This window comes from Macrosteles quadrilineatus, unplaced genomic scaffold (assembly GCF_028750875.1).
Source record: "Macrosteles quadrilineatus isolate MER2022 unplaced genomic scaffold, UCM_ALF_1.0 Scaffold_4__1_contigs__length_99947679, whole genome shotgun sequence".
Classification (NCBI taxonomy): Eukaryota; Metazoa; Arthropoda; class Insecta; order Hemiptera; family Cicadellidae; genus Macrosteles; species Macrosteles quadrilineatus.
Genome location: NW_026542597.1, coordinates 71,692,979 through 71,710,828, shown reverse-complemented (window position 1 = coordinate 71,710,828; position 17,850 = coordinate 71,692,979). Strand labels below are relative to the sequence as shown.

Here is a 17,850-nt window from a genome sequence, read left to right as displayed (position 1 = left end):
ATGTGGCAATTACATTAATGTATCTGCAATCCTAACATGCAATGGGAGAGAAAAATGTCCATGACGTAGGGAGTGCTGAAGGAAGTAGTAAAGGCGAGCAGTGTGGAGTTTGGAAATAGATTTATGTATCTGCAATACTAACCCCGCTTTCAGAGTAAAATAATGATTTTTCCCGAGCAAAGCTCGGTCTCCAGGTACTTCGTATAATAAAATAATTCAGTTGGCAAAAATGTGTTTAAACGAATCCAAAGGGAAAGTAAAAATAGGGAAAGAATATACAGATACATTTAATATAAATACCGGAGTGAGACAAGGTGATGGTCTATCGCCATTATTATTCAATATGGCACTAGAAGAAGCTCTCAAGAAAACAAGAAATAGTGAAGGAGGGGCAAGACTTACTGATAAAATAAACCTTCTAGCATTCGCAGATGATGTAGCCATTGTAGCTGAAAACAAAAATAATCTCAAAGTGCTAACAGAAGTACCTACTAATTAAAGAAGCAAGAAAAGTGGGTTTACAAATAAATGAAAACAAAACCAAATACATGAAAATAAGTAGGCAAGATGACGAGGAAGACCACTTAGAAGTATTAAACTATAGGTTCCAGAAAACTTGTATTTTTAAGTATTTGGGAGTGATGATCACAAACAATAATAGAGAAGAAATAGAAATTCAGAGCAGACTCACAGCAGCAGAAAGATCATACTGAAGTTTAATAAAATTATTCAAAAGCAAACTGCTATCAAAAACCACTAAAATAAAAATGTATAAAACTATAGTGCAACCTGTATTGCTATACGGGTCATTACTTTTGAAAACAACATTTTGAGAAGAATTTTTGGACCAGTAAAAGCAGGGCCGATTTACCAAATAGGCACGGTAGGCACGTGCCTAGGGCGCGAGGCAATTGGCTTTTTTTGGGGGCACCAAAAAATTGGGAAATAAAAAAAATTGGTAGTTGTATTTGCATGATCGCAGTAAACTTCCAAAAATCCCTCCCTGCCGTATAGAAATCGTAACCGACTCCCGCAATTGAGGCAAAATTCTGACTATTTTTCACGGTCGTGTATACATAATTATTGCCTTCCATGATCGCGGCAATATATGAACATTTCCCGCGGTCGTGAGGAGATAATTATCGTGTACCGCGAATGAGGCAAAATTCTGATTACCCTACGCAGCCGTGAAGACATCATTAATTGTACCCCGCGGTCGTTTGTTTATAGCAATTGCCTCCCGCGATTGAGGCAAAATGGTAATCATTTCCTGCCATCTTGTGGCGATCATCATCGTCTTCTGCGATCGCGGCAAAATTTTTGCTGTTTCCTGCGTTCGTGTGGACATCATCATCGCCTTCCGTTATCGCGACAATATTCTGATCATCCCTCGTGGCTCTGTAGATATTCAATTCAAATCATTCAATCACCATCGTCTTCTTCGATCGCGGAAAAGTCTGATAATCCCTCGTTGCCGTGTGTAGACATATTGTCGTCTCACGCGGTCACGGAAACGTAACTATTGTCATTCGCAATGGCGGTAAATTGAAAATTCCAGGTGCATATACAAAATTCACGCATATTTCCTGGTTCCAAAAAACTCAAGCATAATTCACGGATTCCCAGTTTTCCTGGTCGGTGGACACCCTGTATATATATATATACAGCAAAGGGGCGCTACTACATAGTTGTGCCTAGGGCGCTGACAGGGTCAAAAACGGGCCTGAGTAAAAGAAGGAAATGCATGGAGGATAAGGAAAAATAGAGAGTTAAAAGAATTATATGGTGAACCAGATATTGTGGGAATAGTTAAGAGTAGGAGGTTGAGATGGATGGGCCATATTAACCGTAGAAGTGAGAGAGAGAGATGGTAAAGATGGTACTCAGAGGTATACCAGAAGGAAGGAGACCATTAGGTAGACCAAGAATGCGATGGGTTGATGAGGCAACGAAGGACTAGAGAGGAATGGGAGCAGACTTGGAGCTGGCAGAGGATAGAAGAGCTTGGAGGCACATGGTTGGTGAGGCCAAAAACCACCTAGGTTTCCAATGGCCACAGGAGTAAGAGTAAGTAAGTATATAGATTAGTAAGCCATTGATTACATTGGTATACAGTTATTGCTACTATAATAAATACATTACAGTCATGAGATGCAATGCCAGAGAAGGGTAAGAAGAGATGTTTTATAGTTGTGGGTCTCTATGAGGGAGGTGGGAAGGCATCCGCATCCCCACCCTTACCTTTTAGGTATCTGTAAAAAAACTATTTTCCCCTCTCAAAAAAATTCCCACACTGATTAATTAACGTGGCCATATTATGATTGGCAACCAATTGCAAGCTTGTCACAGTTATGATTTCCTAGGATATAAATATCCTAAGCCAGTAATAAACCAGCTAACCAGTTAATAAACCAGTTTATCTGTATACATCAGTTGCCTTACCAAATACTAGGTCTAGACTCTATGGACCCTGACGCTGAAATAACTTGACAGGCACAATTTGGTTGGACTTCGTCGTAAAAGTACACGTCTTGTAACCTCAACTTGGCAAGAGAGTTTATTGTTTCTTGATAAACTGGTTCAGTAAGATTCAATTTCTCATTGTACACCTTTATGGTAACATTGGTCACAATTGCTAGTGTATGTAAATTTAAAAACAGCATTGGCAAGTGGAAAAAATTCTCTTTCAAATAATAGAGGTCGGATATCAAAATTCCTTTGTAAGCTGTTTTGCAATTTCCTGAAAAAAATTGAAATTGTATAATTATAAAACATTATTTTGACAGAGTATGTGAAAACTATATTTACACTTGGTGAGTAGTATTAGTTATATTGACATAATTGGCTTTAATCATTATTACAACCATGACAAAATTAATTAGATAGTTGTTAATTATCAACATTTCATAAAGTTACATACAAATTTCAAAATTTGAATCTTTTATTATGTGTTCTAATAAAAAAAAATTAAATACACTTTTCACAAACTTGGCTTTTAATCAGGTTTCTGTACAAAAAATAAACTTCACTGCTACATCCTTACATATTTAGTATTATAATGTTCTATAAGTTTATAATCGGTCTATTTTTTTGAAATTCATGTGATACTAATGTAATATTAGAATTGGATACAGAGTGGATCTCACATTGATTTATAAACGACTTGATTTTTTATTCTAATTTAAAAACATGTTTAAAATTCAAAATTAACATTTTGGAATTACTAAAATTTTTCTATTAAATATAACTCATTTAGAAATGTACCTTTGGTATCACACCTGCATTTACCACCTGAACATTTTGTATCAAAGTTTTGGATTTTGTCGCTCGGTCTTAGTCTGATCAATAATTTTGATGGTGTGGTAAGTTCGATAATTTGATTTTCCCCTTCATGAGCGACAGTGATGAAGAAAGGAAATATTTGACCCGCTATCACCTCCAGAGGAAACCACAACTGGACACCGTAAGTGAGTTTACCTGCCAAATTACCTGAAAACAGCAGTTTATACAATTAAAGAGTAAAAGTACTACACAAAGAAATTTCCTTAGCAAAACTTAATTCAATTCAAAATATCTTTATTCACTCAACAATACAACAAAATAACAATTGACAATTAATATACATTACATAGGATACAAGACATAGTTATAACCAATACAAATTGAGAATGAATATTTTCTCGTGTTGAGGAACCATTACAATCTAAAAGACGTACTGGAGAACAAAAACAAATAATACATTATGCTATTATAAAGATTAAACATATATAATGGCAAATTTGTATCAAAACAATTTAAAATTATGAAATAAACGTTTTTTCACAGATTCAAATAAAACATTAAAGTGATAGATAATAACAATAAAATACAGTGTTAGTGCAATAGATAATTGCATAACAAACATTGAAAAAAGTAAAATTGCGGTATCAGGTATTATTACAGAGATATCTGATCATGATGAACAGATAATTACACTGTTAGATTCAAAATTACAGAAAGAAAAAACAGTTAAATACCCCCGCCGCAGCAAACCTGCCGACTAAGCGAATTTCCATTTGTCTGAATTGATTTTCAGTTAAATATATTTTAATAACATTAGGTTTAACGAGTACCTAGGTTTGCTGCTACAAGGAAACTAATAAAGTGTGTTTTTGAGTAAAATATTGATAGCTTAGTACAAAATAAATAAATTTGCCAAGTTTGATCAAAATATATCCATAAACAAGCAAACTACAACATTTGACAATATTCTCCATAAGAATAACATGGGAATTTTAAATTTACAATTTTTTTAATTTTCTCCGTTACTAATAATTGAACAAAAATACTTTTATATACTAAATTATTTGTTTTTTTAAGCTCTTTAAAAAGGTCTAAAGAGAAATTGGGAAATTTTGTGTTTTGAGGGTCAAAAGTGAGAAAAACCAATTTTTACCCCATAAAACCCCCCGTAAAGCCCCGTTCCCATGGTCCGATCGTGCTGGTTCGCGAACTCATTCAAGTTTATCCCGCTTTACACCTTTAAACCAAATTTCATCAAAATCTGACAAAAATTACTCAAGTTATCGCGTTCACGGACGTATATATATATATATATATATATATATATATATAAGTCTATATATATATATATACATATATAAAAATTTGAACGAATGGTGTTTTTGGCCTCTGGGGACATCAAAATGAAAAAGTAAATCGGTCCCGGGTCTAGGTCTTACCGTGCCACCTACGGTAATAGCTACTTCCCTATAGGGAAATTCGCTAAAAAGAGGTAAGAAAATTATCAGATCAAAATATAAAGGCATTTAAAAGAGATCTAATGTTGGAAAATTGGGCTGATATTTATAACGCATCTCCTGAATATAAATTTGATACTTTTTACTCAATTTTTATGTTTTATTTTAATGTTCACTTTCCAAAATTAATCATACCTTGCAAAAAAAACTACTCTGGCTGGATTTCTCAGGATATTAAAAATAAAAATAATGAAATTATAAAGAATGGCAAAATATCAAGGGAAGGCAACTATGTATCACAAGAAAATGTATCACAAGAAAATGTAAATAGTATTAAATCTAGTTTTAGAAAAATGATTATTCAGGCAAAAAGTAAATATTTCAATGATAAAGTAAAAACCTCTGACAATGTAATCAAAACAACTTGGAGTTTAATTAACAGTGAAGTAGGTGGTAGGCCTACTGCTATAGCTCATGTCCCAAAAATTGAACTAACAAATAAATCAGGGAAACTGGTTAGAGAACCATTGGAAGTATCTAATATTTTTAATGACATTTTTATTAATGCTGTTGAAAGTCAAGTTATTCCTCATTTATCCCAAAACACGATTTATTCAACTCCTACTTCTTTTTCTGACAGTACTTTCAAGTTTAGGACAGTGACTGAAGATGAAATAATTAAAGTAATTTCAAGTAGGCCAAATAAAACTTCTTCGGGATTTGATGAGGTCCCAATGTCTTTGTTAAAATCAATCAAACATGAAATTTCAAAACCGTTAACACATCTAGTAAATTCTTCTTTAATCTGCGGTATATTTCCCAACAAATTAAAAATAGCAAAAGTTATTCCAATTTTTAAGAAAGGTTTAGAAACCGATCCTCTCAATTATCGTCCAGTTTCCCTACTATCAAATTTTTCTAAAATTTTTGAAAAAGTTGTGTACGATCAATTAGTAGATTTTTTAGAGAAAAATAAATTATTTGATGAAGATCAGCATGGGTTTAGAGCTGGAAGGTCAACGACAACCGCTAGTGTAGATTTTGTGACATAAATAATTGAAAGCATAGATAAAAAAAATAAAACTTTGGGGATCTTTCTAGATCTTACTCACGCTTTTGATAGTGTAAATCATTCAGAATTAATAAAAACATTACAATCCTTAGGAATAAAAAATCGCCAGATAGAATGGTTTAAATCATATCTTAATGATAGGAAGCAATATACTGTCACAAAAGGGCTTAGTACAAAAAATGTTATACAATTTCATAATTCAACAATACAATCTATCAAATACGGAGTACCCCAAGGATCTATCCTAGGACCGCTTCTGTTTTTGTGCTATATCAAGGGGTTACCTAGTTTTATTTCAGGAACAGATAGCAAAGTTTGCCTATATGCAGACGATACAAGCCTTTTGGTGACAGGCAAAACTCTCGAAGCTGTACAAAATTCTTATTCTAACTCTATTAACAAGATTAAAAACTTTTTTAACAGCAAAAATTTACTTTTAAATGAAAATAAAAGTAGTTACATTTCTTTCTGTACAAATAAAAATAAAAACAATGAGACAATTTTGAAGACTAATGCTAAAATTAATAAAGTAAATGATTTAAAATTTTTAGGAATTATTATTGATAACAATTTAAGTTGGGACTCTCATGTCCAGCATGTTGTAGGCAAAATTTCATCAGGCTTGTATGCTCTTCGAAGGATGTCCTATGTCTGTGATCTTTCGGCTCTAAAACTGGTGTATTATGCTTTTGTACATTCATTTATATCATACGGAATTAGTGTGTACGGAGGGACCTCAAAATCAAACCTTAATCAAATACTTCTGTTACAAAAGAAAGCTATTAGATTAATGCTAAGTTTAAATTGGATTGAAAGTGTGAAGTATCATTTTTCTAATTTGGAAATCCTAACAGTGTTTGGAATTTATATATACGAGACAATAAAATATACTAAGCAGCACCATTTACCAAAAATACAGCTAGAACTAAGTAGGCCTACCAGTAATAGATATAATACCAGAAATGCACAATATGTTATACAAAACAGGCATAATTTAGAATTTTATAAAAAAAACACAGTGTATAGAGGCCTTAGATATATAAATTTTTTACCAAAAGATATAATAAATGAATGTAATAGTAGGAAATTTTATTTTAAACTTAAAAAATACCTAGTAGAAAAAGCAATTTACTCCTTTGAGGAATTTTATAATTTAAAATATTGTGAATAGACAATAAGTACTCACTGGCTCTATTCTTTGTACTTGTACATTCATGAACAAAGGAGATTTTGATTTGATTTGATTTGATTTGTTTTGACAGTACAGAAAAAATCAAAACATGTGTACTTCCATTTGCAACAACTAGGACAATAATGTTTCAACTCCAGGAAAAGTAAAAAGCCACTTCTTTACAAACCTATTTACAAATATTTTACTAGGTGTACAATGCAGTTGTCTGCTTGCAATATTGAGCGGAGCTAGCATATTAATCCAATACTTTTCTAAAGTCGATGCTTCATTCTATTCCTCTTAAATGAGATTAAATACTCTTAGTATCCAATATCAAATGGTATATTTGGTTCACATAAATGTAATGTCACATTAATTTATAATGTCTATTTGCAGTATTCAAAGTCAATTATAGGCCTGGTTCACGTAAATGAATTGTCTACTTGCAGTATCCTAAATCAATGGTACACCTGCTTAACATAAAAGAGAAATCTACTTGCAGTATCTAAGACAATGGTCCATTTGGTTCACATAAATAAGATGTCCATTTGCAGTATCCAAAGTCATAATGGTAGGGTTTCTTCTGGTTCCCTTAAATAAATGGAATGTCTATTTGCAGTATAAAAAATTCAATGATACGTCGGGTTCACATAAACGAATTGTTTACTTCCGGTATCCGAACTCAATGGTACATTATTTGGTTCACAAAAATTATGGAATTGTCTACTTGCAGGATCCAAAGCAATGGTTCATTTGATTCACATAATGGAGTGCCTATTTGCAGTATCCAAAGTCAATGGTACAACTGGTCCATGTCAATGGAATGTCTACTTGCAGTATCCAAACTCAGTGGTATCTTTGGTTCACATTAATGGAATTCCTAATTAGAGTTTCTATTCAAAGTCTGCATTATTGACACGTCTAGTTCACATAAAATGCAAAGTCTACTTGCAGTATCCAAACTCAATTGTAGGCCTATATTTGGTTCACATAAATGGAATGGCTATTTGGATTAATTAAAGTCAATTTTGCATCAGCCTTATTCCGGTGACCATAATTATTGGTTATTCATTTTGTACTAAATTATGCTGAATTATATCATTATATTAATTTAGATTGTGCTTCCCTTTTCCTCTGTACGGTATGTGTATTTTGTGCTATTTAGATAATTCGCTAACATATGTTACGTCTCTTGTTTACTATTTTATTGTTATCCTGCAAATAATGTCTTGGCAACCAATTAACCCATAAGGCCCAGGTTAAATTTCCAAAAGTTTAAATTCAGGTAGAGAAAAACCCTGTGGTCCGATTAGCACCATTTCAGATGTATACCTTTCCATGGTTGGTTACTATAATTGTGCTGAATTTGGTGTGATCGCTTCAGCCGTTTAGGAAGAGTATTTGTAAAGCAAAAGCAGGAGTGTAGTAAAGAGCTTCACTCGATTCGCTTCGCTCCGCTCAATTATTATTACCTCTTGTATGTAGAATTTGCTTTGCTCTATTTTTCTTCAATGTCTTTGTTACATATGTTATTAAGATTCACAGATGTTCAGAATTATTTATTATTATGTTTGTTTAATTCAATGTTATTGTTTAGTTCAATGCTAACATTATGAAATGATTTAATTGAGTTTTATACAGTTCTTGTTAATAGAACCAGATTAATGGTGAAAGAGATGAATGATGAAGTCCTAAGTCTTGAAATTATTACTTGAAGTTCAGCTGAAAAACGAGTGTTACTGCCCCAATTAAGCTTAGAACCATCAGAAGGAAACTTTCCTCTAAAATTCAAACGTCGACAGTTCCCATGATTGTCGAATCGCTTTTGCCATGACTATTATAAAATTAAAGGACAGACACTTGAAAAGTTGGTCTTTATCTGCTAGAGCTGCATCCCCTGCTTTCAGCATGGGGAATTGTACGTAGCAATGTCAAGATGCCGCGCTTTTTATGATCTAAAAATAATAGATGAGTGAACGAATCTATGTATCGTGTATAGCGGAGTCGGAGAAAAGTTGTCCGCTGGAGTATGTGTGTGTGTGTGTGTGTGTGTGTGTGTGTGTGTTCGCACCTAAAACCATAGACAAAAAGAATGAAATATAGACTGTCAGCCGTGCTGCGGTTGCCATGGTTACCATAGGTTCCGGCGCACACCGCCGTAGTTTACGTAGCGCGTATGCCGTAACTACCGTGGTGCTCCAAGCGGTGTGCGCTAGAACCTATGGTAACCGCAGCACAGCTGACGGTCTATATTTAATTCTTTTTGTCTATGCTAAAACTCAAGAACCGTTGCACTTATAGCGTTCAAATTTTGCACAAATAGTTATTACACCAGTGTAAAGACATCATTAAAATTCTAGACGATTCCGCTCAGTAGTAATTATAAAATACTTAAAAAACATTTTTAAATTTGTCCCATAAGAATAACATTAGGAGCTACCTTCTTCTTCTTTTTATTTGTTTACGTTTTGCGACCAACAATTTTGTTGTCTACTTAAGATAGAGAGAACAACTTTTACTCTAAGCTCTTTCATTCATGGAGTAAACAGTTTGGCTTATATGAATATATATCATTATAATTTCACAGCTTTCAGAATAATCCTTATATATAATACGTGAAGGCGATTTCTACAAAACACTACTCCTCCGTTAATAATGGACGGATTTTTACAAACGACGTGTCAAAATAAAGTATTTTTTGTGTAGACACCCCCTTTCACCAATTCCTGTAATAAAAATCCTCGGGCTTTGTCCCACAGGCCATCAAAGTTGGAGTTTCTCCTATAAGATTAACATGGGGGAATCTAAATATTTAATTGGAAATTTTGTCCCCACTAATTTGAGAGAACGGCTGGGCGTAGAAACTCGGTAGAGGTGTCCAAAGAAAGGTCTTGGTCTATAGATGAGTTATCAAAACAAAAACTTAGAAAAATCCCGTAAGACTCCACCCCAGAAACCTTAAAGATCCCTCCACAGAGTTGTTTACATTTTGGCCATGTGAATAATACTTTTAAATGAAACAGCTGTTCGGTTTTAAATTGTATTTCAAACAACACACATTTATTGGGAGTTACTGAATTCTACCAAATAAGTATTTGCAATGTTATTTTCTGATTTTAAAATTGAATTTCTCCTTTATAATGTCATGTTTTGCAATATAACGTTCCATTACGAAATCAGTGGAAAATCCTTTTATCACAGCAATTCTTAAATTATTTCTTATTGAACTATCTTATATCTATTGTACGGGTTGGTGTCTGCCTTTTTCACCACTTTTGCCTACATTTTATCATATTAAATACACATATCAAATATTTATGTAGAAATATCTGCTCTTATTGTGTCTAATAAAATCCAAACATAGAAACCTTGCCTAAAATGGTACCCATCTTGACAAATTATTTGCACCTGCCTATATTACGGACTTTGGCGCACTGGTTTGGTAACATTATTGAAAATAACACGACATTTTGGCTGTAAAATATGGTACAATAAAGAGAAAATAGGCCTACTATTTAAGCAGCTACTGTCTTGACAGAAAGGTCATATTCCTTTTAAACTAGATCACATAATCCTTTATAAGATACCGTACGTTGATTAACAATATGTAAACGTCAATATATACGTAACAGCCAATTTACAGTATCTTTGCTTTTTGGAAATGTCCCATTGCTATGTCATTTGCATTCTTTGTTGCCATGAAGCTGCAAGACCATATGAACTAGGAGGCCCCTAACAGTTCAAGAATAAAAGCCACCCCTTCACTTCAAGTATTCCACTACACCTAACATTCCGTAGAGAGATTATATTGACAACTTTATGTTATTGATAAGGCTGAGACAACTAACTGACATCCCCCATGTCAAGGAATCCCAGCTTTAACAGTAACCCCACAATCAATTTCCAAAACTATGCTAGAGGGTTCACACATTGGCACAGAAGTACGATATGAACTGACGCGACGTGATGAAGGAAAAATCAATCTTACACTGTAACGGATTAACGGATATACCTCCCTTTGAAGTTAGAATATGTCTTCCCAAAAATATTTTCTTTTCAAATAAAATCATATTACACTGATGAAATCACGGAAGTGTTAAACTACAAAAGATCCACCGATACGATTTTAATTCTATTTAAAGGTTCTTCCAAAGGACGAGATAGCCTACCATATAACATACTAATAATAACTCCTATGACGTACGGTATGGGGAATATTTTATTCATTGAATGATCAACAAATTTGGCAACTAACGCAATTAATATTATTATTATTTTTACACTTATTACTCTTTAAACAATGCTAAATGCTCAAAATATGTATACTGTATTTCACCCAATTTATCGCAGTTAGATGAATTAACGTAAGCCTTGAAAGTAACCGTCGATTTCGACGGGTTTCCCCTAGTGTTATTTAAACTAATTAAATCTCACAACTTTCATAATAATAAATTGAACTTAACAATATTAGTCGGCAGTTATATACCGTTTATGTTCAGTATTAAAATTTCGCCTTTTAATTAAAAGTATATAGGTATGTATGTATTTAGAACAAAGCAGCTTTTTACATTATTCAATTTAATGTTGGCATTGAATATTAAATATTCAAAAATGTTGGTATATTTTTATACTAAAATGCTATGCGAAGGGGGGGGGGGGGAACAGGTCCCCGACGTAGAGAGTAGCAAAGAAAGCGGAAAGGTGAGCAGTGAAAAGAAAGGAGTACGGAAACCCTTTATGACTGTTAAATTAACGTATCTGTAATACTTAAATGCTATGGAAAGATAGGGAAACAGGTCTACGATGTAGGAAGTAGTGAAGGAAATAGTGAAGGAAGTAGTCAAGGCGAGCGCTGCGGAGTGTGGGGGGCCTTTATGACAGTTAGAATAATGTATCTGCAATTCTAAATATGCTATGGGAAGGGAGAGAAACAGGTCCACGATGTAGGAAGTGGTGAAGGAAGTAGTCAAAGTGAGCAGTCCGGAGTGTGGGAAGCCTTTGTGACAATTAGAATAATGTATCTGCAATTCTAAAAATGCTATGGGAAGGGAGGGAAACAGGTTCACGACGTAAGAAGCGGTAAAGGAAGTAGTCAAGGCGAGCAGTCCGGAGTGTAGAAACCCTTTGTGGCAGTTAGATTAATATAACTGCAATTCTAAATTCCAATAGGAAGGGAAGGAAACAGGTCCACGACGTCGGAAGCGGTGATGGAAGTAGTCAAGGCGAGCAGTCCGGAGTGTAGAAACCCTTTGTGACAGTTAGATTAATATACCTGCAATACTAAAATGCTATAGGAAGGGAGGGAAACAGGTCCACGCACGACAAAGGAAGCGGTGATGGAAGTAGTCAAGGCTAGCAGTCCGGAGAGTAGAAACCCTTTTGACAGTTAGATTAATATACCTGCAATATTAAAATGCTATGGGAAGGGAGGGAAACAGGTCCACGACGTAGGAAGTGGTAATGGAAGTAGTTGAGGCGAGCATTCTGGAGTGTAAAAACCCTTTGTGATAGTTAGATTAATGTAACTGCAATTCTAAAATGCAATCGGAAGGGAGGGAAACAGGTCCACGACGAAGGAAGCGGTGATGGAAGTAGTCAAGGCGAGCAGTCCGGAGAGTAGAAACCCTTTTGACAGTTAGATTAATATACGTGCAATACTAAAATGCTATAGGAAGGGAGGGAAACAGGTCCACGATGTAGGAAGTGGTAATGGAAGTAGTCGAGGCGAGCAGTCTGGAGTGTAGAAACCCTTTTGACAGTTAGATTAATATACCTGCAATACTAAAATGCTATGGGAAGGGAGGGAAACAGGTCCACGACGTAGGAAGCGGTGAAGGTTGTAGTCAATGTGAGCAGTCCGGATTGTGGGAACCCTTTGTGAAAGTTAAATTAATCTATTTGAAATTCTAAAATGCTCTAGGAAGGGAGGGAAACAGGTCCACGACGTAGGAAGTGGTGAAGGATGTAGTCAAGGTGAACAGTCCGGAGTGTGGGAACCCTTTGTGAAAGTTAAATTAATCTATTTGAAATTCTAAAATGCTATAGGAAGGGAGGGAAACAGGTCTACGACGTAGGAAGTGATGAAGGGAGTAGTCGAGGTGAGGAGTCCGGAGTGTGGGAACTCTTTGTGACAGTTAGATTAATGTATCTGCAATAATAAAATGCTGTGAGAAGAGAGGGAAACAGGTCCACGACGTAGGAAGTGGTAAAGGAAGTAGTCAAGGTAAACAGTCCAGAGTGTGGGAACTCTTTGTGACAGTTAGATTAACGTATCTGCAATAATAAATGCTATGAGAAGAGAGGGAAACAGGAAATACGTTACGTATATTACCAATGACTTTGGTTAATTAATGGACGAGAAGTTAGGATTGTTGTTGACTGAGATTTGGTTTTTTTTAAGAGGTTGGTCCAGCCTCTTTTAACCTAGCCCGTGCGTGGATCGTTTACAGCAAAGCAATTGGTGAGCCGGTACAGTACAAAGGTGAACTGTGCTGATAAAATTTAGTGGCAGTGACCAGGATCCGAACTCACGACATCGCTGCCTTGGGCCCGAAGTTCGCGTGACGCTACCGACTTGAGTCACCGACTCACCATTATTTGCCCCGACTCATGGGTTGATTTGCCCATTGCCCATACAAATAACATTATTGTGTACACCAGTGACACCGGTAAGTGTGCTAGGTGTGGGTAAACTCTTTCATTATTGCGCTCATGTTCACTCATCCTGTTACACGCAGAATAAGCGTACTACTAGTGGTAAATAACAACGAAACCAAGGTCATCTGGCTGAAGACGTTAGAGTGTTTACAAAAAACATAGTATGTGAAGAGTTTCTTATTTAACATTTTAAAAGTAAGATGAACATTTTAACTGGTCTGTCAGTCAGTATTCTAAGCCTACTCTGTTAAAACCTTTATTAAAACAGTATTGAGCTTAAGATTTTTATTTATGGTTAATTAAAAGCTAAGCGCTTAAAAGTTCTTCCTTTTTTTCGTATTGATAAGTTAAAAGGTAATTAAAAAATTTTAATGATTTTTAAATACTGTATAGTTAATATTATTAACTGGAAACAACTAGTTTTATTAAAAATTTGGTAACGTTCTGACTTTTTGTTTACAATATACGAATTATCAAAGTCACGAGATCGTTTTTGAAACTCTTAAAACAGCGCTCCTTTTTATTCTGACTGTCATATTGATTTTTATAAAAGAGTTAACAATATTAGTTTTTAGATTAATACAAAGAATAAAACTATGAACATTTAAATGTACTCCTTGTTTTCTAAGTTTAGGAACTTTTCTGTACACCTCCAAACTTGAATATCTAAACTTTATTAAAAGTGAGATTGGAGGCAGAATCCGCATGGTGCGGCGCGGCAGGAAGCCCCTATCGTACAATATAAGTTACATTACAACCAAACTACATCAGCTAAAAATGTAATTAAAAAATCTGCATCGACTTCTGTATCGAACATCAGTAGTATAAACTATAGTACCGTAAACACAGAACCGTTTATGAACCGTTTACACAGAATGAATTATAGCACTATAGGTATTACTTCAGTGGTCATTCCCAATAGGGTGGTTTGGTTAGTGAAGGGAGGTGAAAAATGTATGCCGTCACGTAGCGGTGAGGGTGGTGACTCACGGTCGCAGGTAGAGACTCGTAGCGAAGTTGGTAGCGATTGTCAGTGGTGGCGATTAACAGGTATTCAGCTACAGTTGCCTAAATGCTAGTTATTTGGTCAGGGGGTAGAATTCCAGTTTTCATTGCTAATCTAATTTATCACGCTCAGTCAATTTCCAATAGACTTCCAAATCTGCGGGGGTAAAATTCCGCCCGCGAACAAACTTCAGAGCACTCAGGTTACTACGTCATGGTGACGTCAGCTTTGCCCAGGGGGTAAAATTCCAGGGGGATAAAATTCCAGCGACCCATTTTAATAACCAGACCTAGTGTCTATAACATTATTATTTAATTTACACTGTGCTGGTGCTGGAGTAGTGTGTATAATACTTGGTGTATACCTATAACAGAAGAATACCAATATCTAAAGTTATATATTTATTACATTTATGTTTTCAGTTAATAAAACACTTCATCCTTTAAAGGAAGTTAAATATAAAATTACTAACCTCTTAAAAAAAAGTTACTGTTTTGAAAGGATATAATAAGATTTCAAAAACAGATCTAATTGTTTTCTTTCCTTTATCCATAAGGCACTGCTTAATGAGAACGATAAATTTATTTTCCCTGAGGCACTGTTCTAACGCAATGGGCATACCATCAATAAATACAATTAAATCACTTAATGGGGAGGAAAACCATGCAAACACGACAAGGAAAACCATTTGTTGAGGCAGCTCAAGAATCTGCCTCTTATAAATGTAATATAAAATTTGAAGTTTGAATCTCAAAGTATCCTGTGAGATTTCATGCACCTCGTTATTCAACGAACAGCATTGGTCGTTTCCACACATCAGGTTCTTACATCCATGATTTCCCCCAGAAATAGTACCGTATCTATTTACAGACTGATATTATGGACTTTAAAATGGCGTTTAATAAAGACAAGCAGGCGTTTGTTGGACGCGCCCTGCCGTCTACAATGCCACACGTGTCTTTCTATATGTTGTGTTAGTGGCAAATGTGTTAACGCAATAAAAAGGTTTAAATTACCTCCCTGTATCCGTCAAGTGATCCTAGATTGTAGTTAGTTGACTATAGCTGTTTCGTGTTCAGATCAAACACATCTTCAAGTCAAATGTTAATTTGATTTATTCCATGGAATGGTCGTCAAGAGGTTTAAAGTTCACAAATAACACTTGCAAGTAGGCCTACACAAAAAATTAAACATTAATTGGACGAAACACTAATACGAAAAAACGCGTAATTTAAAAAAGACATGACACGTGCGGCGCCGGTGGAAGGTAGGCCATGGACTGATATGTTGGTTTACTAGCACGACCGCCCCAAAGCGAACATATCAGAGTACATGTCAGGAATCAGGATATATTCAGGATATATATATCAGTTTAAATTAGTTTTCGATTGCAATATTTTCTAAACAACTAGCCTAAGTTTTATGTTTAGATTTAAAACCAGGAAAATTAGGTAGGTACCGTACTAGGAAAATAAAACTAAGTAAGTTTGTTGTAATGACACGACATTACAAAACAAGATAAGTTAAGACATTACCAGCTTTCTTTTCGCAATTCTTCCCGTAGTATTCCTTCGTACAAAAGCAGGTGTATGAATAATACGTCTTGACACATGTCCCCAGGTTTTGGCACGGCGAACTCTTGCAGTGGTCTTTAATGACACATTTAATGTCGGCTGATTCAGTAATTCCTTTTCTTGCTCTGATTTTTCTTGGTTCAATCGCGTGCAAACTATGAAAGTGGCATTTGTACACCTCACCTTTTGCACCCCACAATTTTGTTGAGAAGCTTCCATAAGTGTAATGTTCCATAGGACTAGCGCAAAATGCACAACCCATTGGACAAAAGATGCAGCTAGGCGAGACAACGGGTTTCATGTAATTTATTTTACACCTCATTATGTGGAAACGATCTTTGTCTATATGAAGGTTGTAGCATTCGTAGTTTGTGTCGTAGAAGTACTTTGATACGTCGTACGTCACTTTGTCTTTGAATTTGAAACCGTTGGTCCGCAACACTTTGATGAACAATATTTGGCAAAGGCATAGTATAACAACAGTGCGAGCTGCAGACATTGTACAAACTTGTAAACCACAATAATAGGCCACTGTAGTAACGAACAAAATGAAATTATTTCATAATGGTTTGTTCAAGTGTTGAACACAGTAAAAATCAAAACATTTTGATTCCAGAAAAACAACACAGATAAACAACAATAAACACCTGTATTTAAAAACAAAATCCAGTGGATAAGTGATTAGTTTTATGTATTAATGGTCAATGATTTTATCTTGACTATTGGATACTGAAGTAGACATCCCATCATATGGACCAGCTGTCGCCAATGTTTACCATTGACTATTACCATACTAAATAAGAACGTAGTTGTGTGAGCCAGTCACAGAATGCGCTAGTGTCTAAAAGTCTATTATGTCCTTAATTTTTGTTGCTGACCAACCGGTGGGTCATAACAGTTGCTATAGCACACCATAAATTTTACCCCCTAAATCCCTAAGTTTGACTTGGTAAAAAAGTTTGTGTACTCGACAGAATTTAGTAATTTAGATCAGCGCAATCTTTAAGTGGCTCAAATCAACTACGACAATTTTGATAAAAAAACCTAGCTACAAATTAACAATGGGGATGGAATGGGTTTTATCTTGACTTCAATTAAAACAAATTCTCATAGTTAAGAATATTACAAAATTGTTGAGAACATTTCTACCGCTCATATATACCCGTGGACGTAAGGAACCCGTGGTATTAGGCTCTTTCGCAATGTTAACAAGAAAAATAAAGTAGTTTAGTTAAACTTACCCAATAGTTCAATATAATTTATGTCACCACGACTGAATCACAACTCTCGGCATTATGTCTTGAATAAAACGTGATGGCATTATGGAACTCAAACATAGAATAAACATTGACTATATATATTGCGACCTAATCATCCCATTCCAGCATTTTGAAGATTTTTATTTCTGAAGCTTGTGTAATGTCATGCGCGTTTCATCACCACATTTGAGTGAGTCGACTAAAATCTTCTCTTACATTCCGGGTAGATTGTATGACTTGTGGTTCACTATTCGGTTTTAATACTAGGAATACAATAGTTACCTAATCCATATATAAATCCCAATTAAAATACCCATGAACTTTTGAGAAAACTAAAAGTCACACCCCCATAAACCATATACTTAAAATGTT

At 35.0% G+C, this 17,850-nt stretch overlaps 1 protein-coding gene across 1 annotated transcript; it reads right to left on the bottom strand.

Annotated features, from left to right (window-relative positions):
• Positions 1-418: 418 nt before the first annotated feature.
• LOC128993041 (uncharacterized) lies at positions 419-16,791 on the bottom strand. The gene is made up of 4 exons (XM_054416795.1): positions 16,181-16,791; positions 3,265-3,489; positions 2,443-2,740; positions 419-449 (listed from the first exon to the last, which is right to left on the bottom strand). Exons 1-4 carry the CDS (start codon positions 16,716-16,718, stop codon positions 419-421), a joined length of 1,092 nt encoding a protein of 363 aa, XP_054272770.1. The 5' UTR covers positions 16,719-16,791.
• Positions 16,792-17,850: the final 1,059 nt, after the last annotated feature.

Coding starts and splice junctions, on each gene's coding strand:
- LOC128993041 (XM_054416795.1), bottom strand. CDS start 16,718: ATGTCTGCAGCTCGCACTGTTGTTATACTATGCCTTTGCCAAATATTG. Junction 2,741..3,264: donor ATGCAGGTGTGATACCAAAG/GTACATTTCTAA, acceptor AATTTTTTTCAG/GAAATTGCAAAACAGCTTAC. Junction 450..2,442: donor GAGTCTAGACCTAGTATTTG/GTAAGGCAACTG, acceptor TTTTGTTTTCAG/CTACAATGGCTACATCATCT.